A 26,711-nucleotide genomic window follows, 5' to 3' on the forward strand; every position below is an offset into this window, starting at 1 on the left:
CGCGAACGCCGCGGTGGGCAGCCCCAGCCCGGCTCCGCGGCTCCCTGCGCGCCCGTTCCGGCCGCGGCAGCCCCGCACCCTGACCGCCCTCGCCGCGAACGACCCCGAAATAAAGATGGGGAGGGTGTGTGTGGGGGGATGGTGGGGGACACCCCGACCCCAAACGGCCGGCGCGACCCAAACTCGCCGCGCTGGAAAAGTTGCCGCCGGGCGACGCGGTGACAGCCCTCTGCGGCAGCCCCGCGGCCCGGCCCGCCTCCCTCCGTCCCTCCATCCATCCCTCCCTCCTTCCGCGGGCGCGGGCGGCGGCGCCGCAGCCGCCCGCCCCGCCAGCAGCGCTGCTTTTTAAAATAAACGATACACAAGTTGCGGGCTTCCTCCCCACACCCCCCTCCTTCCCGCCCCGCTCCGCTCCCGGCCCCGCTCCTCTCCGGTCCCGGCGGGCGGGCGAGGGAAGTTTCGGGGCGGCGGGCGGGGGTGGGGCGGCCGAAGTTCCCGGCGCGGGGCCGGAGTTGGGGCTGTGCAGGAATGTGGCGCCGGCTGTCACGTGAAGCGGCCCCTCGCAGCCCGGGGGAACATGTGTGAGGGGCGGCGGCGGGGGACTTAAATAAATAAGCCCTTCGCCTAAATACATAGTTAAGGGGCTCGGGAGGGGGTGCGGGGGTGGTGCTGGGGGGAGCGCACCCCGCTAGCCCCAAGTCGCAGGGACTCGTCCCGGACCCCCCGGAGGAGGCGGGGGGAAAGCCCGGGACCCGGAGGAGGACAAAGGGCGGCTTGTGCGGCTGTGGAGGAGCCGGCCGCGTCCCGGCCCGGGCGCCCCCTCCTCCCCCGGCGGGCCCCTCGCCGCCGCCCCTCCGCCCGCCGCGGTGCGGAGCGTCTCCCGCCCGCCCGCGCATCCCGCGCATCCCGAGGAGCGGGCAGCTCCCCCCCCCCCCGCCTTCCCCGCTCCCCGTAGGAGCCGGTGGCCACCCCCCGAGGAGCCGGGAGCCGCTGGGCGGGCAGGGGCTTCTCCCCGCCGGCGAGCGGGGAAGGCGGCTGAGGGTGGCTGTCACCTCAAATAAACATCTTTGGATGGGCGCGCTCCTCCCGGGCCGGTCTGTACAGTGCAGTGAAGTTGAATAAAACCTGGGTGGCGTCAGGTCAGAACATCTATAAGTTGTCTACTTTTGGGGGGCAGGGGTGTGAAGGGGGGAAAGGGGTGCGAGGGGAAAAGGCCATCGGAGCTGAGAGCCAGTGGTGCGGCCCGCGGGGCTGCCGGCGGTGCAGGGGCGCAGAGCCCGGCCAGCCCCGGCCGGGGAGGTGACCCCAGCCGCGCCATGGCAGGCGGCAGGCCTCGTTTCCTTCCCGGCTGGGCTGGCGAACACCAGGAGTTAAGTGGCTGGAAACCAGCACAGTTTCGTAGTTAGAAAGCAGGAGCGGGGTCTGCTTTTATGGACCTGCACAGGAGGACCTGGCAAAAAACTGCTCTCCCTTCCCTTGAAACAACTCTTTCTAGGAGTTCCCTTTTCAAAGTCTTGTTGACTTCAGTGAGCTTTAGAGCAGGCTTCAATTCTTTTTTTTTTTTTTTCTTTTCTTTTATTTTTCTTTTTATTTTTTTTTTAACTCTCCAGATACTTTAGAAGGGAATAAAGGGTGCCTTGAATTTACTGCTTTACCTGCTGCTGCCGTCTGTATCTAGTTTACCGAAGTTTGTGCAGTTCAGTGGTGCTTTTGTTTGGTATCTTGTGAAGAACAAACGAGCCGCTCTTCCCTTTACCTTTTAAAAATGATACCACAATGAAAGTTCTGTTGCTTGGGAGCACGCTTATGTTCCGAGCTTCCCAGGGAGGATTTATTTGTGTGCACATAAGAGTTTTAGAGCCAGTAGGAGAGCAACCAATTAGCTATATTTGCAAAAAGATGCAGGAAAACTTTAAATGAGAGGTAGTCTTAGACCTCCAAGTATTTAAGTGCAAAGGAATAAAGGTTCGGAATTAATTGGCAAATAGAGGAAATTGTTCTCCTGTTAGACATTGGGCATGTTTCACTCGTGGTGATTTGTTACATGTGTTACAGAGAGAAGTTTTGTTTCAAATATCTTCCTGTAAACATCACTTAATTTAAAACAAAAGATACAGCTTCCATTTTATGTGGAGGTATGGGCTTTGCCTTTCTTATGCACCGGTTGCCTGAGAATACCTAAAATGAGTAAACAGCAACATTGTATGTTTCAGATGGAGTAGCTTGGATTTGCTGACAATAAACTACTGACTTGAGAAAACCACTTAATGTTCAGGATGGAGATGACAGAGATTTCTTTGCAGAGTCTTATTTACTATTTTTCAACTAAAACCAGGCAGTAAATCAATCATCATCTGTAATTATTGCTGCAGTAATTACCTTTGGGGAGTAGGTTATCATTCTTGGTGGCCTTTGTTCAAATATCTCTTTCATTTTCCCTGTTTTATTTTTCTTGAATCATGTCAGTTTCTGAGTGGATTAATAGTATTCTGAAAGCAGTCCGATTGTGAGATTTCTGAAAGGGCTAATAGTGTGATTCATCTGAGTAGCTGAAAGATGCTTGCATAGACTAGCATTTAAATTCATGGATAAGAGTTTGCCCATCAATTATTACATCTCCATTTTTAGTGAACAAACAAAAGCTGTAATGTTGCAAGGAGAATTTGAACTGTACCTCCAATGCAGCACTTATTTAAATTCCTGATTTCTTAAGTATTACTGATTTAGTCAGAACAAAATGCAGTTCTACAGATAAAAATAAACAGTATTTTAAATAGCTTATTTGAAAAACTATTCTTTGAATGTATGTAAATGAGTTACTTAAACTCATGAGCGCTGTTTTACATCTAAATAAAATATGGAGTTACACATTACATTTCCAATTTGTCATGTACTTAGCAACCCTTTCTGGGGGGAAGATATAAGAGATATTTTTGATATGTCTGTCACTTTTGATAACTTAATTTGAAACTTATATCTTAGGGGAATACTGATACAAGGCAGGTAAATACATTAAAACAAAACGACAATTGAGTTTTTCATATTGAATGCATGAAACTAATGTTCATCTGAAATGGTGGATGTTAAGAACTAGTTAATGAGTAAATTTCTTTTATTTCTTGAAAATACACTTTTTTCAATTACCCTGGTTTCTGTTTACATTCCTTTTATATTTATTTCTCTCTATCCTTTTTTTTTTTTTTTTTTTTTCCTTTTCCCTGTTTTGGTTTCTTGCCAACTTTGGTCTTACTATCCCCCAGCAGCTGGTGAAGATTGCATCTCAGAATTGTACCTAGGAAAGAAAATAGGCATGGCTAATGTTAGACAAGCCACTTATAATTTAAGAATAATAAAATCTTCTTTCTGAAGAAAAATAAGTTTTAATTATTTTCTGTGGCAAACACTTTCTCTTACAAATGCACTGCAGGTTTGTGGCAAAAAAAAAAAAGTCTCAAAAGGAGAGTAAATGACAACTTTCTGAAAAACTGTAATTTGAATGTCTTCCTTTACTTTAGGAAGGAGGAATTAAAGTTCAACTGTCGGGTACTTTATAGCAAGGGAAGGCTCAGTTCCATCAAACTCATCAGTCCTGACCTATATTTCATTCTACTGATTAATTTATCCCATTTCCTTGGCTAGTTTCTGAAAAAAAAAATCTATTAAGTATCATTGACCTGATCAAAATCACCTAATGCATTTGGTGAGGAAGAGAGGGAGGATAGCTGAAGAGAAGCAGGTGGGGAAAGAGAAGCCGGAGATACGATGCTCATGTACAAGCCCCAAAAGAGGCACTGTGCAAATGAAGGGTATCAAAGAAGGGCAATTGTTATGATTCCTTAAACTCCTGACATCCAGAGGCAGAGCCATTCCCTAAGTAAAACTATGGTAGAGACCTCTGTGATGAGAAGGCGAAGGAGGGGGCAGAGCAGCTTCTTGTATCTTGTTTAACTTGGCCATTATGAGTTGTAAACCTTTTTTTGTGACTTGGCTTGATTTGGAGATATCACACTTGGGTTACCGACTGCCTACCCCCCCTCCTTCCTTTCTGGTTTATGGGGTTTTACTTATAGGAGGGCTTGAGGTTTTTGGTGGTGTTTTTTTTTTCTTTGCTCTTACTACCAGCTTTTGATGAGAAAGTTTGTTTAGGAAAAAAGTTACAAAAATACAGTCACTTGCAAAGAAAATTAGGTATCCTTTACACAAAACTGAATGTAAATGTAGTTCTACTAAATGTTAAATACAGGTTTCTCTAAGCTAAAGCCAGGTAATATTCATTACTACGTTCAAAGTCACCCATGAAAAATCATTGAAATGGCAGTTGTTAGATAAGCTATCACAAGGAAACTAGTACAGCTTTACATGTTTACTAGAAGTGCTGATCTCTGATTTCTTTTTGTGGAAAAAAGCCCAAACAACCTGCGGTTTTACTTTAAAGTAAATTTTTACTCCATGCAATTTTGTGTCCTACATGCAGAAATAAAATTAGTAAATGTTAGTTCCTAGAAAGATGAGCAGGATACATTTCTCGATTGTATTTTACATACCCATGCTCTGCTTAAAGAAGGCTTCTATCTTGAAATATATAAGCCCAGAATGTCTCCTGAAGTTGTTCCCTGTTTTTGAGGAAACGTAGGTAATCTTTCCATCCTGAATGTATTTACAACTGCAGCTCAATTCATGCAGAGTATCGGTGGTCTGAGCAAATATATCTGTGCTTTAATGGGACCTGTTTCCTCTGCACAGAATCCAAGTGAAAGGATGTTTCTCATGCAGAGGTGCAGGTTTTGTGGTGTAGTACCAAGGAAGGTAGAATAGTAATGGATTAAAAGAAAAATATTACTAACCAGCAGCATTAGTTCAGAGAGAATTTGACATTCGGAACCCCTTCCAACAGTAGGCTTTACATTTCTCTGTATCTGTCAACTGTTTGAATGTTTGTTTGCAGCCCCAGCCCCTCCCTGGCTTCCAAATTGCATGGGCTAGACTCAAAAGTCATGAGATTGTCTGCTGATTAGACTATAATCAGTCCAGCATAAACAAAAACAGCAATTAGTATTGGCATTATTTCTGTCAACTTGACTTCAAGTTTCGGTATTATTGGTCCAAAGAACTTTTTCTGAACAGGCTGTTTTCAGGAACTGTGTTATTTTGGCATCATCATTTTATAGGGAGGGAACAAAAAATTCATGAGATTCCATTTGGCCTGAAAAACAAAAACATCTGTTTGATGCATGAGTAAATTGCTGACTTCTATTTGGCTATCCAAAAAAGGGCAAAAATTAGGATACCGAACATAAAAGAGTACGTGAAAAAAAAAGAAAAAGAAATTACAAAGAGGATTTAAGATTAGCATCTTTTTATAATGTGGGCTATTTATAGCCTTCTCTTTTGGACTTGCCAAAACATGCGTTTATGTATTAAAGAAATCCTTAACAACAAAATCATCCCTAACTTTTAGTAATATTAATTGACTTTGGCAATGCATAATGATATTGATGGTCTTGATTAGCTGAGGGATTACAGTAATGCTGCTCAGTCATTTCTGGGGCCAGCATGAGTTATATTGACCATCATTGTCTGCTGCTTGGGGTTAGGCACCATTAGAAGTGAACATCTAAACAGCTACTAGCTGTACTGCTAGTTTCCACAAAGGTGAAATCTTGTGACAAAGATAATATTAAGAGGTTTAGTAAGGCTGCTGATGTGTTTGGATTGGTTTGATTTTGTTTTCCTGAGTAGCTGTTAACTTGTGTAACAAGGGAAGCTGTCAGTATGGAGTCACTTATCTAACATGTGTAGGATAACATTATCCACCATGATCTAAGATCTCTTGAAAGGCTTTATGTTGCTCTATAATTCATTCTGTCTAATTTACAGCTGGTTTAATAGCTCTCAATTCTTTGTTCTGAAACACGAGTCAGTATTTTCAAACTTGCGCATTTTGAAAAAAAATCTTCCCTTTGAAAAACTGTGCATGAGGAAAAGATCCAGAAAAACTGTCAACATTTTATGTTGACCATATGGATTCAGTATTTTTTTCCGTGTAAAATAATTAAAATAAGATATTTGGAGAGTTTTATTTTAGATTGATTGAAACAAAGTTCTGATACCCTAAGACAACCTCCTAGAATCTTTTCCTAGCCATATTTTACAGTTTCCATTGCTTTCTGCAGGGTTACCTGAGCTCAGAATCAGTCTCAGCTGGGGGTTGGGAAAATGCATTATTTCACTTAAATCAGAACTGTGGCATATATATGTACATGTATATAAATATTTCCCTGAAGGGACAACAGACAGATCTACAAAGAATTTGGCCTGTTTTATTTGGTGCTGTGGAAATGTACATGTCTGTTTTCAAATACATTTTGTGGAGTGTTACTACAAAGCTTTAAAGTTTTTCAGTTGCTGTCTTTATAAAAGTTGGACAGCACAAGAGAGGCTTTTAAATACTTTTAAATCATAATGTAACATTTGGCATAGGACTCTGACAAAAGATGGATGTGCAAAGACCAAAAGAGGTGGTGAGGTTTGTTTTTGTTTTAAAATTAGACAACTTGGGTTCTATTTCACCTCAAGTATGAGTAATTATGCTAGTTTAGCAATTATTAGAGATGAAAGAAATTCTGTTAGATATGAGTCTCCTAAACTTCAGTAGCTTTAGTTTTAGCCAGGATAATGATCAAGGAGTAGTTAGCCATATGCCTAGGGACTATGCTGTAGCAAAAAAGATATGGCTGATCTTGGGGGTATCCTTATTACAACATGATATAATTAACATTTTCATTCAGCCCTCCTACTTTCCAAAAAATCCTCTTTATTTTTTTCTGTGCACTCATTGGTAAGACTGCACAAAATTTCTCTCTTTCAATGGATTTTTGAACCAGGACAGTTGTCTTCCGTATTTAGAATATTAATTAACATTGGTCACGGGGCTTTTTCCCCCCATTTCATGTTCCTTTAGTTTCAGATGCATTTTTTTCCCTCTATGCTGAGTAATTATTAAGAAAAAAGATGTTGAAGATTTTTTTTCCCTCCTCCTTTTTAGAATTTAGTCTAGGTCATACATGTCCTTCTGCAGCGTGCACGTTTGGGTTTTAGATTTTCCTTTTTACTAGGGTGATGCTGTGCATGCCATACTGCAACTGTTCTTTGTACAGTTGAAACCATAGAATGTGTACTCAAAAGGGTTGTAGGGTTGTTACTTACCAGTTCTGTACAATTAAAGCGCAATGAAGTTTTAGAAATTTTGAGGGCTTGTTCTCGTTGTGGTCTCACTCCTTTTTTTTTCTCTTTTTTTGTATCATAGGGTTAAGGGTGTTTTTTCAATGAGTGGTTTGTCTGATACTTTCACTTTTAAATATAGGTACAATTAGGTGCAATTTTTCTTTGGAAGAGTAGTAATTCTAGTCATTCAAAATTTCTTAAATCTATCTATCTATCTATCTATCTATCTATCTATCTATCTATCTATCTATCTATCTATCTCTCTATCTCTCTATCTCTCTATGTCAGTATAGTTGCATTCCCCACTTCTCTATTTAATGTGATATGGACTTGCTGTAGTTCTTGAAAAATGCAGTATCTAGCTAGCCTTAAAAATTTGGCAGTGCTAGTCCTTAGTTGGACAGCTGGCTGAAGCAGAACACCTTTTTTGTCCTGAGGAAAAATGGATGGGATGTTGATAGTGAGGATTTTCAGTATTTTCCTTCTGCCCCAAACCTGATTTTTTGAGAGCTTATTCTCTCATGCAAAGGCAATAACCTGGAGCATGAATTTTATCCTTACCTAACACAAATGCAAAACCACTCTCCAGTTTCTCACAGAGATGCTCAGTGTTCCACACAAATGTGGAAAAGCTAGAGCACTTCTGTGTCTAAATTTCCTGGCTTTTGTGTACAGTCCCTGAGACCTGTTGTACCTTTACTATTTTTATGTTTTGTTTTGCTGGGAAAATATATTTCAAACAATGAGTTCCTTGATAATTGATTTTCTAGTTTCATTTTTCTGTTGTTCACTTTTTTGGTAACATATCAAGTTCAACTTCCATTATTGATTCATTCACATTTTGAAAGCAGCTTTAAAAACAAAAATAAAATACCTGCTCTGTTTCTGAACTGGATGATGTGATGTAGTGAGGCAGTGTCCTTGGGAAGACCAGGCTATGCTTTGATCAACAAAAACTTTCTCTGGCACTGAATTATGATGGCTGGGGTTTTTTTTCCAGACAGAGTCAAGTGACTTTCTGACTTTTGACAGTGGCAGTAGGAAGGAGGAGGGGGTGGGGAAGTTAATTATTTTCCACCTCCAAAGAATACAATTGTGAGGAAGGAACTTTCTGATTCACTGGTTCCAGGACAACAGGATGTCAAGATCCATGCCTGATGTAACGTTTTCACTCTGAAGATGGGAGGAGGAAATGGGTTTGTATTGGTCTCTGCGTGCAACCACTGACTGGGAAGGGATTGTGTTACGTGACTTATAAAGAGCTAGAGCACAGGAAGAGATTTGGTTTGCAATTTCTGGTGAATCTGTTGAGTAGGAGACTTGCTTGTCAGATGCAAATGTAAATCAATGAAGAAAGGTCAGAAGTCTTTAAGGATAGGTAAAAAATAAAAATTAAAAAAAAAAAAAGGGCTTGCATGCTGCAAGGTGTTTCATGCTTAGATGCTGATCTGCTTAGTTTGTAGTTACCTACACCTTGCATCAAACTCTAGGATTCTTTATATGGTTCACAAGTAAATAGGGGTTTGTGAATGTTGTTGAGCAGAAATTATTTTAAGGAGGCAGCAGGAAAAACTTGGAAATAATAATGTGTCTTAGCTCCTCCCCTGTCCTAGATGTGGGCATTTTAGTGCAACAGGACATCTCATAGCAGTCACTTACCTGACTCAGGTTTTGGAGGTAAAGATAAAATTCCTTTCCTCCCAGGCTAGAGCAAATTGAGTTGGTGTGCTGCTGCTCTTCCTCTCCTTTACTGAAGAGGGAAAAATCTTTGCTCTGCTGGGATGTGAGAGGCAGGAGCTCTGTTTTGTGCTTTGTCTAAAGGTGTTTTATCTGTATCTCACAGGGAGGACATCAGTCATTACACAGCAGCATATTGTGTTATGGGTGTGAGTTGCCCTGTTATTTTTGTCAATGCTGTTCCCCTTTTCAAAAGTCTAATTGTTTGTTGGACAAGGGGGTGAGAAAGAGCAAGAGCATAATCAGGGCTCTAATAGTTTGAGTACCGTGAAGAAAAAGGGGAGACCTGGGTCCTAGTGTGCCAGGTACTTCCTGCCACTTCTGATGCATTATGTCAGGGCAGCTAGGATTGGAGTCCACTTCCTGTGATGGTGCCCCAACCACAAGGATAAAATATCATGCTAATTCTTCTTGTTTCTAGTTCAGTGAATATTGTAGATGAAGTATGGTAGCTTCAACAGCAATGACTGAGTGCACTTCAAGTCTAAGGGTAAGTGTTCTTTACTAGGAAGCTCACGATGTGAGTACAAATCCTTCTGATGGAGGAGAAAGTTCAGCTGGTGCCACCCACAGCCTGGGTGAGTGATGTAACCAGTGGATGTGGGCAAGAGGGGAAAAGGAAGATGTATTTCAACCTATACATTTTCTACCAGTGTTTTGTAACAACCAGGGAAAAGTATATGAACTCCCAAGGACCGGCCCATAAGACTGCATCCAAACCCAGGGCAAGCAGGAGAATTCTTAAGTGCCCACTATCCAGCTGTGGTGGGGCATCAGTCAGTTTGATTTCAGCACTGAGAAAGCCTTGGTGGTAAAACCATAGGTACTGCCTGACCTCAGTGGCATCTGAACAGAACTGCTGACAATGTAGGTGCAGCATCCCCTCACCAGTTTTTTAGCTTCTAAACTCCTGTGGATATACATTAGATTGATGTTCTACATGATAGAAAGTCATCTAGAATAGAGCAGTGAGTCTAAGGGATCAAAAATTAACTTATAAAATCCTAGTATACAATAGAAGGAGATCTCTGATAAATCAGGGATAATCTCAGTTGAAAGGAGGTAGGCAGTTGGTTCAGTTTTTATTGAGTCAGGTAAAGGTATGTTTCAGGTAATAGAGCTAAAGCATGCAGCTGTATTTCAGTTTGGTATTGGAACAGTGTCAGACAGCCCATAGTCCTCAATTTAGGTGTCCCATTTTGGCACATAAAATAAATGATTTAAGTTTCAGAGGCAAGGATCATCTACAATAACCTTTACTGTAAGTCTTCATATCCCTTCTTTATATCACCTGTCTTCAGACTTGTGTGATGTTGGTTTCTTGAGGTTCTGTGATCCATACATCAGTTTAATTCCAATTGCTCTCTCTTGCTGAGTTTAGACTTTTGTAGACAGTGTTTAATGAATTTCCTGTTTTCTAAGCACAGTTGTAAATACAGTGCTGTAGAAGCACCAGGAATTTGTATTTGTCCTGTTGAGTAAGAAATCTGAGGTGATACATAGCTTCAGGATACTGAGAGGAATTACTCTGAATGTGTTCATGTTAAGTACTCAACTTGGTAATTAGGGTTAAAATTTATCTTAGCCTCCTAACTTCTGTCCTCCCCCAAAATGGGCTGGTTTCCCACAGCATATTGTCAGGAATGGAGGTGGAGTACTCGGTCTAAGACAGGAAAGACAGCTTAAAGTCCTGACCCTGGTACTAAGAACTGACTCCCTCTAGCTTTGCTAATTCTCACTGTGGTCCTCAATTTGACTCCAAGATCTATTATAATCTGTTACATTGCATGGTAGAGAATCTTAGGGATGACTGAAATTTACTTGAGGTTTATAAAAAGCTCTAAGATTCTTTGGAAAAAAGTACTTTTTAAAATATAACTTCATTAGTTTACTTAACAATAGAAATATGAGTATATGTATATGTAGTTTAACCTTTTAAAAGGATGCATAGTTATGGAGGCAAAGTTAGAATTTTGGACAGGATTAATTAATCTATGACTTCAGCTATCCCAAAAAATATATCCTCCTTCCCCCTACCCAGCTTTGGGGTTTAGAATTATCCCTCTGCTGCTGGAATGAGCATCTTCTGCCTTTCCTGCACACAGTGTTATGTAAAACTGGACGTCTTTAGGCTGTCACATTTGGATACCGTCATCCTTGAGATCAAGAGTTGGAAGAATATCCAAAGGATTTCTTAAGCATAATTTCTTTCCACTTGAGTATATTTATTACTTTTATGTTTATGTGCTGCCTAGGAAAATACTTTATTTTAGCATAAGAATAATATTTTCCAACCACTGCAGTTTAATTGGGAACTCCTAATTCAGTCATTCTACTAGAACATTAGGGGAAAAAAAACAAGCTCAGTGTTGGGACAGACTAAAGAGAGGAGTGAAGAATATGAGTGCTATGAGGGACTTTGTCTTCTGGAAAAAGCAAATGCAAGAGGAAAGAATGCTTTATATAATAGGAATCTTTTAAGGAAAATAATTTCCAATGTCAAGAGAATATTGTTACAATGCTGGGGGGGAGTAGAAATAGGAAAAGGGGTATGTCACAGCACAAAGGAAAACAAATCAGCCACATAAATATTCATGCATGTGATTAATTGGACTTTTGTAAAGTTGTGGCTACGCACAGAACTGGTTTTCAATGGAGTTCTGGAATATAGATATTTGAAATGTTAATATGCCAATTTCTTTTTTCCAATTCTTCTAACACTAAAGTCATTGGGAGGATATACATTTGACAGTCAAATTGGTAATCTGCCTAGTAGCCTATAGATGTGAGTTGATGCTAGGTGAAGCTGGTCAGAAAATAATAATACTTTCTTAGTATTTCTGGGCTTTTTTGAATGCCAGTTATCTTAAAGGCCATTATGAGGCATTCTGAAATGTTTGCTGAATTCCAGAAGTCACCCACTGAATTGTTGCCACAGCAGGTGTGAAAATCCTGTGCTGGTATGTGTCAGCCAGAAGGGTTTGAAAGGTGAGTCGTAGACACCAGTGGTACCTAGGGAGAGAAGAAAGCCGAGGGAGGTGTAGCCCTAGCAGGTGATTCATTGACACGTGATCCTGAGTTTAATTCTTCTCTGTAACTTCTTTAATTTCAATTTTGTATCCTGACTGAACCCTTGTGGAGACGTATTTCCACAGCATGTTATTGCAAAGTGTGAAACATCTTCAGAATCCATTGACTTTAATAGAGCTAGAGGATACTCAATGTCCCCTGCAACTGGCTCTTAAATTTGCCTTCTGCTATATGATTAATCTGTCTGCTCATACCTAATATCTACCTGTAGATGGTGGCAGTATGAATGTCCTCTTGTTTTTTTATGTGGCCACGAGGAGAAGCGGAGAGATACTTCCAGAAATTACAGTCATTTGTAGATACTGAAATAATGGCACACACGTTTTATTTCTGTTCTGTCTCAGTAACTCAGTAAATTGTGTATTGATTATGCTAATACAGCTAGTGTCTCTATTACTTGTCTGCAGAAATTATTCAAACATGTAGATTGAAGATGCACTTGGCAAAGTTACCATCCTAAGAAAAAGGCTTTTGTGCAAAGATGGCTTTAAATTGAATTACTAATCATATGCTAATGGAAGTTTATAGATCAAGTATTGAATTGTACAGAATGTAAAGTGCAAGGTAAAAATATGTATTCTAAACTTCCTATCCTGACAGTCTTAGTTGTTACATTAGGTTTATTTTCACATCTCTCAAGGAATATGTTTTATGAAGGGATAAATCAATAGCAATCTATTTTTATAGTTTATTTTGGGATATGTAGTTTCTCCTGCTTTGTTTACCAAGCTTCAGAGAGGCACAGGCATTTGGGGAAGTTATTTTTTTTTTTTTTTTTCAAAATATATTGATCTACCTAGATTAGAAGAAACCAGACTTTTTTTCAATTATCTTTTGCTTTTATTTTATTATGGTTTGTAATAGGTCAGAAACCATAAATTTTAGCCAGAGTTCTCCAAAAGGCTTCCCTTTCAGTGAAAGTGTAATTTTCCACATTTCTAATTTTATCCATTTCTTTTCTGTACAAGTTTTTTCCAGGCATCAACCAGAAATGACTTGCGCTCTTCCTTAGGGTGCTAAATCTACAGATTAACTTTTCAGAGAAGGGGAATCCTGGTTACTCAGTAGAATATGAATGAGATTTTGCAAGCTGGAAAATCTGTATATGTTTTGTAGCAACTTTAGAAAGTAATCTTCCTCCTTTATGGTCCAACCATGAGTCCCATGAACAGACTAAGCAAAAGGGGTGAAATCCTCATTGATCAGCAGGTGTTGCTGTAGAGCAGTCAGGAGCTTAATTTTAAATTTAGGACCTCTCTACCAAAATTCCCACAGGTTTTCCTCATTGGCTGTTCTTGATGGTTCTACTTGATTCCTTGCATTGTTTTGGTGTGGTTTTTGGTTTTTGTTTTCTTTTTTTTTTCTGTTGTTGCTGTTGGGTTTTTTTGTTTTCGTTGTTTTTTTTGGGTTTTTTTTCTTGGATTTTTTTTTTTTGTTTATTTTTATTCTTTCTTTAGAAAGGAATAGTTAGTCTTAATGCTGACAGTCAGCAGCCTAAGCATGAGATGTGCTCTGAACTGAAACCAGGGTTTGTCTCAGACACTGGCTGTTCCAAAGCTGAAACATCTTAACCTTTCACATGCATACAGCTTCAGTTTAGAGATAGAGAAAAAATAGAGATTTCTATTTTTTTTGAGTAAAAATTTAAGAGCTGGTACCTATCCAACCCACAGCTTTTATAATGGCAGATAGAACTGACATGTTGGATTTCTTTTCCCTTACTAATATTTTTTAAATTGTTCTCAAGAGGTCTGGTGCCACAGTTGTAGTGATCTAGTCCTTTTTTTAAAATTTTATTACTTGGGGCTCCTGTTTTTGTTTCTCAGAAGTTGTCCTGAGAAAATGGGTAGTAGGAAATTGATCATTTGTTGTTTTAAGGAACAGATGAGTCAATTGAAAAATATCACTACAGCTAACAAAGCAGGTGACCTGTGGTCATAAACATGTAATTGTAGGGACAAGGAATATTGTTGCTTTCATAACAACATGTATCTAGAAGTTTTGTTCAGCCGTAACATTTCTTGTTCATACTGGATTTATATAGTATTATTCTGCTTTTCTGAGGCTTCTGTATTCTGGCTTCATTACACAGAATTCATCTTACCTTATGCTAGGACGTGGTATATGCTATAATGAAGGTGTGCAATTACAGATTTAAAGTATCAATAATGTTGATGTTTGAATTAATAATAGTGCATACATGCTACTCTTTTATTTGCATATGATCCTTGTTCCTTTTTTAGTTACATGCCATGCTCGTGCTAGATATAGGGTTTGGGTTAGCAAAATTTAACTCATACCTTTGCATAGATTCTGTTTAAAGGTGTCTTCCTCTTCTGAAAGTAAACAGTGTAGTTAATGTCTAAGGGAGGTTAACTTGGCTGCATGTCAGGCTACCTTTCATAGTCAGCTGAGTTTAATGGTGGCCTGAAAGCTGAAATAGCACTGAAGTTTTCAGAATCTGTTACTGAAAAGGTGTTAAGTGCTAATCGAGAGCTTATCTGATGCTACCAGCTGTAGCCTACTTAATGTAAGGAATACCCTTGCAAGTTGGAGGAAAGAGCTAACTTAATGCAAAGGAAAATGAGATGCTATTTTGTAGGTGACTCGCTAATTCAGTGGGTTTTGTAAGTTGATTTCTTTTCCTTTTTACTATATTTCCCCCTAGATATGGTTTTATTTTTCCTGGCAAGTATGTCAGTCTAATTTACTGTTATTGGCAAGTCTTTGTGCCATGGCCTATTTGATCTACTTATTTCTGTTGTGACTGAGAAACTTTACAGGGATGAGCAAGGGTTTAGAAAAATGCTAATCACAACACTACCTGCTTTTATACTTGTTTTCTTTTTTAAGTGCAATAAAGACATAGTGGTCAGCCTTTGTTGAAAGCAAGCCTCAGCTCCCACAGAATTTTCAGATCCCAAAATAGCAGGGAAGTTGTAAAATGTTTGTTTTCACAAGGCATATGCTGTCATGTTTTCATGGTACAAAATTGCATACCTGGAAACAATTTGTTAGGCAGTATCCATGTTTATTTTTTCCATTTTAGGAGCTAAAAATGTTTGGTGTACCTCTCAGTCAGCAGTGTGAAGCTGAGTACATTTCACTGTGGAGTGAAGAGCAGTGAGAGATTCTGGTACTGCAGCTGGTGGCAGTAGACATTGAGGACAGAACAGCAGAAAAAATTAACTCTTTCTTTTTGGTTTACACTTAAAAGTGGAGATCTTGTTTACTTCTCAGCAAGTAGCCAGCTGGGAATTAGTTATTGAAAAGTTCATGTTTGAAGACCTCAATTCCATCTTGAAACTTAATAAATGGTACAGTTCTTAAACTGCTTTTTTGAACTGAGAAGGGACATTTATCATTGTTGAGGACAGCAGATGAGTCTACAACCTTTAATAAGGCTGATTAGTAGGTGGTGATGATAAAAGAGAGTTTCCTCTTGAGGGATGGAAGAGTCGACTAATTTTCAGTTTTAGAGTTTGTTCTTAAGTACATTTTTTGGAAATACATCAGCAGCGAATGGTGGACATAAATAGGGTCAGGTTGGGCTGCTGCAGCGGTTTTCCTGGGAATTTTGAAGGGGTCGCAATAGATGGTATCTTTTTTGTTGTTGTTGTTTTCTTTTCTAATTGCATACTAGTTTTACTCATTATTTTTCTTGCTTTACTAATGAAACTTACTGATCTGTGCTACCTTAGAGAAAAATCTTTCTATTTAGCTTAGTTTGCGTTTGACCATGCATTCCCCAGACCTCAGCTTTTCATGAGGTTTTCCCACTGCTTTCTTTGTCTGACTGGTTTCCTTCAGCTGTGAGGATGCTGGGCTGACTGCTTCAGTGTAACAAAGAAAATCATACAGTGTTATCATAGCTGAGGTACTGGTAACATTGTGGCTGCAAAACACAAGTTCAGCTCATAAAATAATATTTTGTGAAATACTGGACTGACTGCAGGGCTGGGGAAACTTTTATCAGATCTCTGTAGATGAGAAGAGTTTGCTTGCTAGCCACAGCTCTGGGACAGAGATACAGATTGTTCAGGGTCCTTCAGAGATTGTACTTGATTCTTTCTGATATATGCACTGTGTTACAAGTTTCTGGTGTTCTAAGAGTGTCCTTATGAAAACTGGTGTTTTTTTTCTAGAAACTCAGATTCTAGAAACAACCAGTTGTATGAAGCCTTGGGGTTGGCGGAGGAGGAAAAGAGGTACCTGTGGAGTGTGTATATGTATCTCTTCTTTTGCATATATGTCTAGATTTATATGTGACCCCTAAGTGTTGCACTCTCTTGTCCCAAGAACCAGGAAAAATACCTCAAATCTTTGGACTTTAAATTCAGTTGCATGATTATTTTTTGAGGTCTGAATTCTTGGGAGTGGAAATGCTGCAGAAGTGCAGTCTTTCCCCTTTCAGCTTTTTCCCCTGTGGAGGCAGAAAGAATTCTTTTCTCTCCGCTGTTCTCTAACTCAAAGAACTCAGTCTTTGGGAGAATAAAAAGGAAATGGTTCTGCCTTTTAGCTCTTCCCTTACTTTTGCTTTGGGAGAGTCAATCTTACTTAGGCATCGTATCAGAACGCAAGAGAACAGCGCTCTCTAATTTTTCAAACTAGCAGCAGAATGGCTCTTGTTAGGTTCACTCACCCAACAAGTTTTGAATAGTGAATCTGACAAGAATTGTATTGTTTTTAGTTCTACTGCTCTGGAAAGCTGTGAGCCAAGGGAAAGATGCTGGCATGGTATATACAGTAAAACAGCATGGGGTTAGTTCTCCTTTGCAAGGCTGTCTGCACTGCTGTTTGCTACTGAATATAGGATTATTACTATTTTTTAAAGCTTGTGTATGAACTAGCACACACACCTCTCCCATCTGCCAGGAGAAGGCTTTCTCTTATCTGTGTGGAGCAAGCAGAATCTTAAAGCCCATAATTGTTCTCTTATTTAGATCTGTAATCAAATACAGTAAAGTGCATTGAAGACAAATATCGCAGAGGAAATTCGATTTGTTTTTTTAAGCCATGAAAAAGATTTGGTCACTCTGCTCTCAGATTTGTAGCTTCCATACAGCAATGTATTCTGTCTTGGTCTGGTCTACACTTTCGCACTTTGCAGTGCAGCTTTTCTTGCCCGTGTTGTGCAAGCATTGCTGGCTTTCAGAACTGAGGCTGGTGTAAAGATGCTTGAAACACTTCAGCTACCTACCTAACATCTTTTTTGTTTGTTTTGTTTTTGTTTTGTTTACCTTTTTCTGACAGTAGAAGAAAATGAAACAGAGGACCATCAGGCAGGTGTGGGACACACAGCCGCACAGACTGGTAATGCTGAATTCCTTCATTAGTGCTTGCTTACCATTTGACAACGGTGTGAGGGATTTTTGTATCAGGGTGTTTTTGCAAAGCCTGCACTCTTCTTTCTCTGTTTCAGCTTAGAATGCATTCTTGGGGCTTGCAATGGAGAATAACGTTCCTCTCCCCTTACCTTTCAATTTCTGACAATTAGAAATTCTGCCTTTTATAGGTCAGCTGACTGAAAGTGAGATGCTTCTAAAGTACAGCATGCTTTTCTTTTTTTCTTATTTCCTTTTTTGTTAAATTTAATCCTTCTCTACATTCCCCATGTAACCACCACCCCCCCATGCCATTTCAGATAAACTTTATTATTTATTTCATTTAAACTATTTTTGTATTTCTAAAATATGTGGATAGGTGTGATTTCTTTAAAGATCGTTTGTATAATTCCTTGCCAGAGATTAATTAAAGGCTCTTTAATTTTAATAAGTGAGATTGGGTGGACAAAACTGTTGTTTGAGTCAGGATCACAGGGATAAATATTGTTAACAATCATGAAGAAATAACTGTCAATTCCCCAAAACAACAAGGGCTTCTTTATTCTCTAACATGGTTCAGAGAATGAAAGAAATAATTTGTTTCTGTCTTTGTTACTGGTTTCACTGAATTTTATCTGAAGAGAAGGACTGACTCATCTGAATAGTCTTATTCATTCAGCTGAGGTCACCTTTTGGAGTAAGGGCTGGCTCCTTAAGGATATTCCTAGAAGGCTAGTCATGTCTGAATATGTGTAGGTAATCTGTTTGAGAACAGCTGGAATTATTCCTCTTACGAAGGTGAAGACTGCAGTTAATTTTTTCTTCAGCTTTATATTTCTGTGTGTGTCCTGTGGACTTGTGTTTGGTGCCTTTTATAGGTTCTAATGGCTTTGTGCATAAAGTGGATTGTTTGAAGAGAGTAAATAAAAGGAAGGGAGTTCTTTGCCTTTTTAATGGGAAATTTCTTAAACTATTTTCAGTGTACATGTGTCTCCATTTAGCTACCTGCAAATTCTTGAAAAAAGCAGACTTTTCCTGCTGTAGACACATGAAGTTGAAAAATAGGAAACTGCAAAGCCAGAGATGGATGTCAAGGAACGGTGGCTCTTCTGCATTTCTATTTTTTTTTCTTAAAATAATTCTCAGTGGTTAAGTTACATTGCTAGTTCTTCATTTACCATCATGTCCTGTGTTGTTCTCTGTTCATTTCTAGGCAGGATTTAGCATTCTGTTTTTCTCCATAGGAAGAATGCAGTGCCGATATTAAAAAGCCTGATAGAGCAAGCAGTACAGAAGGCCTGCACTGTGTACACACTGCCAGAAGTTTTTATAGTAATACTTTGTATCTAAGCTCTGGCTCTAACCATTAAATGTGCTTTTTATAGAGTACCAAGTTATAATGTAGTGCAGCTACGGCATATTAATCTTACTGCAGAGATTTAATGAGGCAGTTGTTTTGCGATGGACACTATTGGGAGCAGAGAGCGACAGAGTTTTACTTTACCACTGAGCTGAAGAAATATTCCTTGCCTGGTAATAATTATAACCACATGATCTAAGTTTTCCTTTCTTTTGCCAGCACTTTTCCATGCAGAAGTGGCTTGGAAGGAGGTCTACTGCAAGGCAGTGAAATGGATTGGAAGGGAGGCTGTTTTCTTGGTAGTTTGATGTTTTAGTTGGGATTATCTATGGATCCTTGCAGCATAGGCAGAAATATGTAAGATGAGTTTCAAGAATACAGACAGTCTTTGCCAGTCCACTGAGATGACTTTTAGATATTCATTACTTTTACTTGACTTTTATATGGGTTATAAAAAGTAAATGTGGTGAAACCTCATTTTTACATGGGCAGAATAGAATTTCTGCTGGTTGGCCTTAAACCGCTCCCATACTTGAAATTAATTGAAGTCCATGGCTTTATTGCCTCCAACACTTTTAAACCAATGCAATTTTTCATTTTCCCCGAAGTTGCAGTTTTATTAGACCAAGTTACAGCAATAACATCCCTTATGAGAAGGAGGAAGAAGGGAAAGGGAGAACCACCTGCCAGGGAACATAGTAATGAGAAAATCATGCTTCTTTTAATTTCCATTTATAAATATTGTTAACATAATCAGGAAGAGAACACAACTGTTCTTTCTCTCTTTTATTTTTAAAAGTGCCTTAATAGGCAGAATTTATTTCTCTTCCCAAAAAGCAACCTTCATTCATTTCTACACTAGATAATTTCCAGTGGTATCTGAAGGTGGAGAGGATGTGTGTGTATTGTTGCTGATGGGTATTGAAAAATTTCAGTTGGTACATGGGCAACCTCCAAAATAGGGCAGAGAAGCCTCTGGAAATCACAATGGTATGTGCAGATGTTGGGAAAAGTAATTTTACTATGAACACCATCTTATTGAGGGAATTGTGGCTGTGATTGTTGCAGATACTGTGGAGAAAGAAATGTGGGAGATGAATGACATTTGCCTTGAAGCCTATATGTGAGCCTGAGCTTTGAACAAGAGGTTAAGGAGAAAGTACAGATGACTGCATTTATAAAATATTTTATTCTACTCTTCCAAAAGAGCTGCTCAAATAAGGCAGCTTATCCTCAATTTAAGTAACTGTTTAAGGTTAGACCAGCTCTTGATGGAAGATATTTGTTGTTGCAACAGAACAGCTATCTATTCATAAAAACTACAAATGATATTTGCTCTCTTTAAATATCTTTTTATTTTGGTGGTGACATCTCTTCACAGAAGCAGATCACAGTGGAAATACATTCATTGAGAGGGGCTGAGACTGCCAGAACTCATTTCACAAAGCTGTCATAGGCTAAACTCGAACCTAGGTCCCAGAGGGTCCCACTTAAGTGTTGACCTAAAAACAAATGTGCCAGTTGGCTAGAGCATGTATTCTAAAGTTGCAGCAGAAGGGAATAAGCTTGACTGACTTCTGTCCCTGTAGAGTTTATATCTGCAAATGCAGAAGGAGAAGCAAAACATTATTAGTCTTAAAATTATTCTAATTTTAATAACTGGTCGCTAAGTATGAAGCTTTAAATTGAGTGATCCTTTAGGCTTTTGTGCTCTAAGGGGTCCATGTGTGCCTACGTTTGTGTGTGTTTCTGAATTCCTGTAAAACACAAGTGTTTCTAAACAGTGAGTCTCGAGAATTCCCTCCCCTCCCTTTTCTTTCCTTCAGCACTGTACTTAAAGCAGAGTCAGACACTACCCTTATTTTAAAACAAACAGGTCTGTAAACTTTATGTGCAGCATTTAAATACTCATGTTAAAATTCAGACCTAGTGCCTACATTTCCCTGAGTGCTGTCAATTTTATGAGATGAAACTGGGAGCTTGAGCTGAACAACTAATAGTATGCAGCATGCACATGCTGCCTTCCAACAAGTGTTTAATGATGTTGGGGTCAGTTTGCAACAGTTAAGACAATTTCTGAACAGTTAAGTCATTTTCTGAACTGTTTAGAACCTGGAGATCTCCTAGCTACTTTTGTTAATCTTTCAAACTATTTAGGAAAATGAAGCAGTAATGGAAGTTGTTAGATTTAGAATATTCAATAATGGCTAAAATGCCATAAAGTCTTTTTATAATTCGCATATGTTTTTTGGTTTTTCAATTTGCAGGCTACTTTTCTATTTGGAAGTAGCTGCCCAAGTGGAAATTTCCACTCTTGAAAGAACCTTGTGGATGTAATTTGTCATGCAAGGACTCAGTGTATAGGCAGGGCTTTTGCACAGCAAATATATTTGCTTTCAGAATGTGTTTTTTATTTTTTAAAATTAATCTGGTTTCTCTCTGTAATATAATTCCCTTAAAAATAAATACTGCCCTTTACCCCTGTCAAAGAAATTCCTTGGTTTTGATCACAAGCCACATGGCATGAGAAAGACTTCCTGACATGGGTCATTTCCAGTCTCTGCTTGCGGGTCCATCTGTGTTTGCACAGTTGAAGGGCAGGGTGCAGCAGTATGGACCAAAGCATACAGAGAGATGATGAGAGCTCTGACCTTGGTTGTGGGCAGCAAGAAACACAGGAATGGCTGTGCCCAGATGACTGTGGGGTGCTGAGAGCGGATGTGAGTGGTTTAAAGTGGAATTGCCTTCCTGCTTCTCCTCACACACCACCCCACCCCTAATATGAATGTAGTGTTGGCGTGTTTTAGTTTCTCTTCTTCCAAGGAGTTGTGGGCGATCCTAATCAACTTCAAGGCTAGATAAGGTGCATTCACAGATACCACCTCTCTGTTCCCCTGGCCAGTGAGCCTACTCCTGGTTACTCACCCACTTGTCTGAAGAGTGTAACATCTTAAAATGTACTTGCACAATCTCCTGTTATTATGTGAGTTCGTCCTTGTTTTCTAAAATGACTTGTTTCGGTCTCAGCTCTCTCAAATGTCTAAAAGGAAAGTGAGGCAGCCAAAGCAGAAAAAGGAAAAGTGGTGAAACACTTGCATTCCTTTTGCTGGAATGTGCACAACCATTTCTCTTCTGCATTTCACTTGTTGTACTGTTGTTCCCAAGGAAAAACAAAGTTAAGTGCCAGCTTGCTTTATTAGGGAAGACTGATTGGTTTATTTCTGTCTTTGAAGGAAGCTTTTAATAAAATGGGAAAAAAGTCAGGAGTAGTTAAATCTACTGTGTTCCTCCTCAGAGGAAGAAGAAAAGTTCTAGGCTACACATTATCTCACTGAGCTCATCATCTGCAGAACTGAGGCAGTGCAGTGAGCTGTGAGGTGTCTCTGCACACATGGGTGCGTGGTGAGGCTGCACCTTTCTTCCAGTTATATACTTCAGTGGGGCTCAGGATTGCTGATCTGAGGCTGGAGCTATCCTGCTATCCCCCAAATGCCTGTTAATATGTCAACCAGATAAAGCTTTCTTTGTGCATTCTATATCTTTTATGCTAGAGTAGTTAGTTTCCAGTTTTCCCATGATCTGGCAAACACAGGAACTTGATAAGCATTGTCTTTAACTCATACACAAGTTCAGAGCATGAGTAGCATTTTGACCCGGGGTATAATCTTTCCAGAGCTTTGTTTCTGTCAGATAGTGTGGTGATGGAGTATTGGAGTGGGTTGTAAAATCAAGATTAATTTCATGTTTATGTAAATCAAATTTGTTAGTCTCTTAATTCTGGTAATTTCCTGTGAAACACTGTAGTTAACAGTGAAAAGAAGTTCCTGCACACTCATTGATTTGATTTTTCTTTTCATTGAAAAACTAATTGCATAGGTGGTTTATCCCTTCTTACGATGATCAAAGCAGCTTCAATAGCTGTGATAAAATTGACAAACCTAACACTGGAGTGTGGAATAGCTTGGGTGAAAAATGGAGCTGCATTTGTGGGAGTAGAAGGGAAATTTGCTTTTCATTGAGATTAAGAAAAAAAAAAAAAAAAGGAAAAAGCCGCTTTTGCTTATTTAGCAATAAATTCTACAGTGTGCTGCAGGCCCATTCCAGACAGTTTTCTTCTCATCATTAGCACAACAACCTATTTTGATTTTTTTTTTTTTTTCCTTGAATGTTCTCCTCTTACATGCCTGACATCACAGTCTTGATTTTCTTTCAGACCCTAACTGTAAACTAGAAGACAAGGCAGAAGATGGAGATGTGCTAGACTGTAAGAAAAGGCCGGATGAAGGGGAGGAGTTAGAAGAAGAAGCTGTGCACAGCTGTGACAGCTGCCTCCAGGTGTTTGAGTCACTGAGCGATATCACAGAACACAAGATTAATCAATGCCAACTGACAGGTAAATAATACTTATCACTTTGTGGCTTTGTGCACTGCTCTATTTCTGATTCCCATCCCCTGCTTCTGATATCCCTCCCTTTTCTGTTACTTTATTCCTGCACTTGAATGCTTGGTTGAGACCTTTATAAACAGATTTTGGGACAGGATTATACTGTAAATAGAGCATTATAAATTTCCTTAGTACCAAAGGATATATGATTGCTGTGTGTGTTTTCTAGATTCATACTGTATAGCTTTCCATGCTTTGCTACTACATTTATTTTGCTAGGTCACTTGTGAATGCAGAGGTCATTTTTAAGTGGGGCTTAAGTGGTATAATGTCACATGATGAATGAATTCGCACAATGGTCTGTTTCAGATCTGGGATGGATGTTGGGTTACTCTAATCTGTTAACTACAAATGACTGTACAGTAATCAGTAACTGAAAGTTGAGAGGAATTAAGCTAATTGTTAGAGGAGAAAATAAGATCTCAGCTTCAGTGAAGGGGCAGAACTGAGTACTGGTCAGACACTACTGAATTGAGTAGAACTGAGTGAATAGACCTGTCTACCACCTAGATTCCTCTTTGAAATTATTGTAGAGAGCCTCCTTACTGAGAAAACCATGTGAAACCTGCTGAATTTAAATTTAGTAGGTTTTTTGGTGATACACACTGTAGGTCCAAACAGGCTCAGTGTCAAGAGAAGGGCACTTATATTTTTAATTAGATAGTGTTTTATTTTTAGCCTGTAAAGTACAGTGTAAAATGTACTTATTGTGTAGCGGAGTTTTTTTAAAACCTTTCTTTATTATGACTTTGTAAATAAGAAAATTCCCTTTCCATTTGGGGATGCTTTTAGAAACTGTCTATGTGTGGTCATGTCTGGAGAGCTTCCTGAGTTTTGATTCCAATAGGCCCATAGGCTAAGCCCTGTCAGAATGAGACATAGAAGTCAGATAGCAGTATCACTCTTGAGGATGAAGAGAGAAAAGATGATGAGCAGAAGAGGAGTAAGTGGGCAGGAGCAGAAGAAAGATTGAGGAAGTAATGTGGATCTGTCAAATGATTTTAATCCTCACTTCAAATTATGGAAGATGGAAATCTGCTGCAGCAAGACGTGTTTACTTTTATTAATGTACTGCTTTGCCTTTTCTTGCCTGTAAAATGTATTTCTGACTTGAGATACAATCAATTCAATCATTTTCTAATCACTCATACAAACTTTCAGAATGTATTTTTCTACAGTGCTCATGATTTCTGGCAGTATGGATATTCTCTCTTGACTTGAAATAACTCAAACATTTTTCTCTCCTTTTCTTCATACTTTTCTCCCTTCTTTTGCTCTTTCTGTGTTGAAAAATTATTGGCTTAACTTGTCTCTTCCTTTCCTCTCCCAGAAAGCACTCACCCTGCCTGAGTCCCCTGGCTCTCCCCTTCACTCTCTCAGATCCCACTTATTCATCCCTGTGGGTTTTTTACCTTGTTGCAATAGAACTGTCTCTCCTTTCTGGTTAGTTAGTTGCTGCCCCCTTCTACTAAGTGTTTTCTCTGCTTTAAAGCAGCAAGCAGGATGCACTGAACAGTGCTTGCACAGTTGGGTTAAGAAACTGAAGAAAAGCAGGTGAGGGGAGCAGTAAATAGGAAGAATCCTGGACCACTGCTCCTGAGCACAGTAATTCTTGCTGACAGCTGTGCTGCTAAATGAGAGTGAAAATAAAGATGCTGGATTAGTCAAGGAGAGGCACATGTGTGAAGGTAGGAATACATATACAATAGCACAGGATGGGGAAATAAAAATGAATCTTGAAGGAAATTAAGTTCCTAAAAATATCTTTGCCTGTCTTTCAAGGAAACCTGTGATAGTGAATGGGTAGAGTCCAGGCTGTTTGAAAGCTAATGAAGTGAACAAAAACTGAAACTACACACCCTTCTGGAGTACAAAGTTGACAAAAAGCCTACTGTCCTCTGTTTCTAAATATAGATGACCTAAATACACCCTTGGAGTTGAAAAAGGGGCCTGAATGACGTGGCTGGAGTTGAGGATTTCTTCTTAAGCAAAAAAATACTAAACAGGTTGTTAGTGAGGTTGATTCAGTGCAGGATCCTAGGGTGCATATGTGACCTCACATTAAGGACACAACATTCCAGACGACCTCATTGGCAGAAATAATTTTTAGATAATCTGTGACAAACAGTTGACAGACAGAAGCCTTTCTTTTCTGGAACACAATATATATTTGACAAAAATAAGGTTTGCTTTTAGCATTTTAGTCAAGCTCCCCAGACTCTTGTCTTTCTCTTCCACAAGCACTTTTGGGTGCCATGCTCAAAGGTGTTTTAAAATAAAGTGTTATCAAGAAGGGCTGGTTGCACCTCCCTTTCTCATCACAGTCCTCTGATGCAACAGGGTCTTACATAGTTGCTCTGGTTCTCTCCTTTCAGAGGAGACCCACTGAAAATAGGAGACAGTCTAAGGTGTCTACTAGTAAGTCTACAAAAAATGTTTGTCACTAAATTGTTAATGAAAGGCAAAAGGTTTAAAAAATTTACTTTTTCCTACTGTATTCTGCCGTTTGGATCAACTATGTCCTCTCTGAAGGAGGAAAGAGTGTATCATCTATATTGATGAGATTTTTCCAGTCTGAGTTTCAGGCAGGGAAGAGTTACTCAAAATGTCCATTATGTAAAAGTGCCAGGGCTGTGATACTCTGAATGCCATGTTTAAGTTGTGAAGCCCTCCAAGCCCTATTCTTCAGATGGCTGAGCCAGCTGCTGCAGCTTGTCTGGATTTTACTGAGCTTCACTGAGGTGCTCTGTGAGATGTATAGAGAGCTGCACTGCGAGAGTTTATGAACTGTGCATGTTGATCCAGTTGTGTGGTCTTTTTCCATTTAGTTACATTGGGTAAAATCAACAATTATGTTGATGGAACAAACAGCATGAAAAAAAAAGTGGCTTAAGGCAACCTTCTAGTAAAACTCTGAATATGAAACACAACATTTGAGTGTCACAGTGTCTTGACTGCCCCTAGTTCCATCAAACTTGTAATATGCTTAAGAATGAGGCCTGTCACTTAAGGTTCTCAGATTGATACTCAGGCTTCTAGTTTTTGCATTTGAAAATATCAGATGTGTTCCTTTGAAGTTTTGACAGTTCAGTGGAAGGAGTATAATTGCTTTATTGAATCAACCAAAGACTGGAATGAGGAGAAGGGAGCTGGTTTATTAGACAGTGCTCCCAATATCTCAAAGTGTCAGTCACCCCCACCTATTCAGAGGACAGTGGAAGATGAGAGTTACTTACAACTCTGTGAGATTTAGCTCTCAGGACCTTGAATTGCTGTTCTCTTGCAGATTTTTTCAAAGGAAGAGAAAAAAGTCCTCCCCAACTGGTTCCTTTCTGTAATCTGTTGTTTGAATTGAACTCATGTTCTTTTTTCTGGAGGAGGGCATAGCTGCTCTTTTATCCTAAGGTGTGCTCTATTGATCTTTTCAATTTGGGTCTGATCCAGTGTCCATTGAAGTTAGTGAAAAGATTCCCATTGACTTCAGTGGGGGATGGAACAGGCCCTTCATGAGATATTTAGTAATATTTTTTGC

At 39.5% G+C, this 26,711-nt stretch overlaps 1 protein-coding gene across 18 annotated transcripts in view; it reads left to right on the plus strand.

The window, feature by feature from the left end:
• Positions 1-26,711, plus strand: part of ZNF521 (zinc finger protein 521) — a 229,217-nt gene that overhangs the window by 1,386 nt on the left and 201,120 nt on the right. For 7 of the 18 annotated variants that reach the window (XR_001331777.2, XM_014256456.2, XM_088054957.1 and 4 more), the window contains exons 3-5: positions 16,197-16,259; positions 17,305-17,364; positions 22,949-23,128. Coding sequence is in view for 13 of the 18 variants with exons in the window: in XM_014256456.2 (XP_014111931.1) it covers positions 16,197-16,259; positions 17,305-17,364; positions 22,949-23,128 (303 nt within the window). In the remaining 5 variants the exon portion in view is untranslated. Of the gene's footprint in view, positions 1-1,082; positions 1,140-16,196; positions 16,260-17,304; positions 17,365-22,948; positions 23,129-26,711 lie in introns of those variants that run through there. The other 11 variants (XM_014256463.2, XM_088055027.1, XM_014256480.2 and 8 more) reach the window with 6 other exon arrangements.

Source organism: Pseudopodoces humilis, chromosome 1 (genome assembly GCF_049639895.1).
Source record: "Pseudopodoces humilis isolate 2021_Gansu_Grassland_sample_001 chromosome 1, ASM4963989v1, whole genome shotgun sequence".
In the NCBI taxonomy this organism is placed as follows: domain Eukaryota; kingdom Metazoa; phylum Chordata; class Aves; order Passeriformes; family Paridae; genus Pseudopodoces; species Pseudopodoces humilis.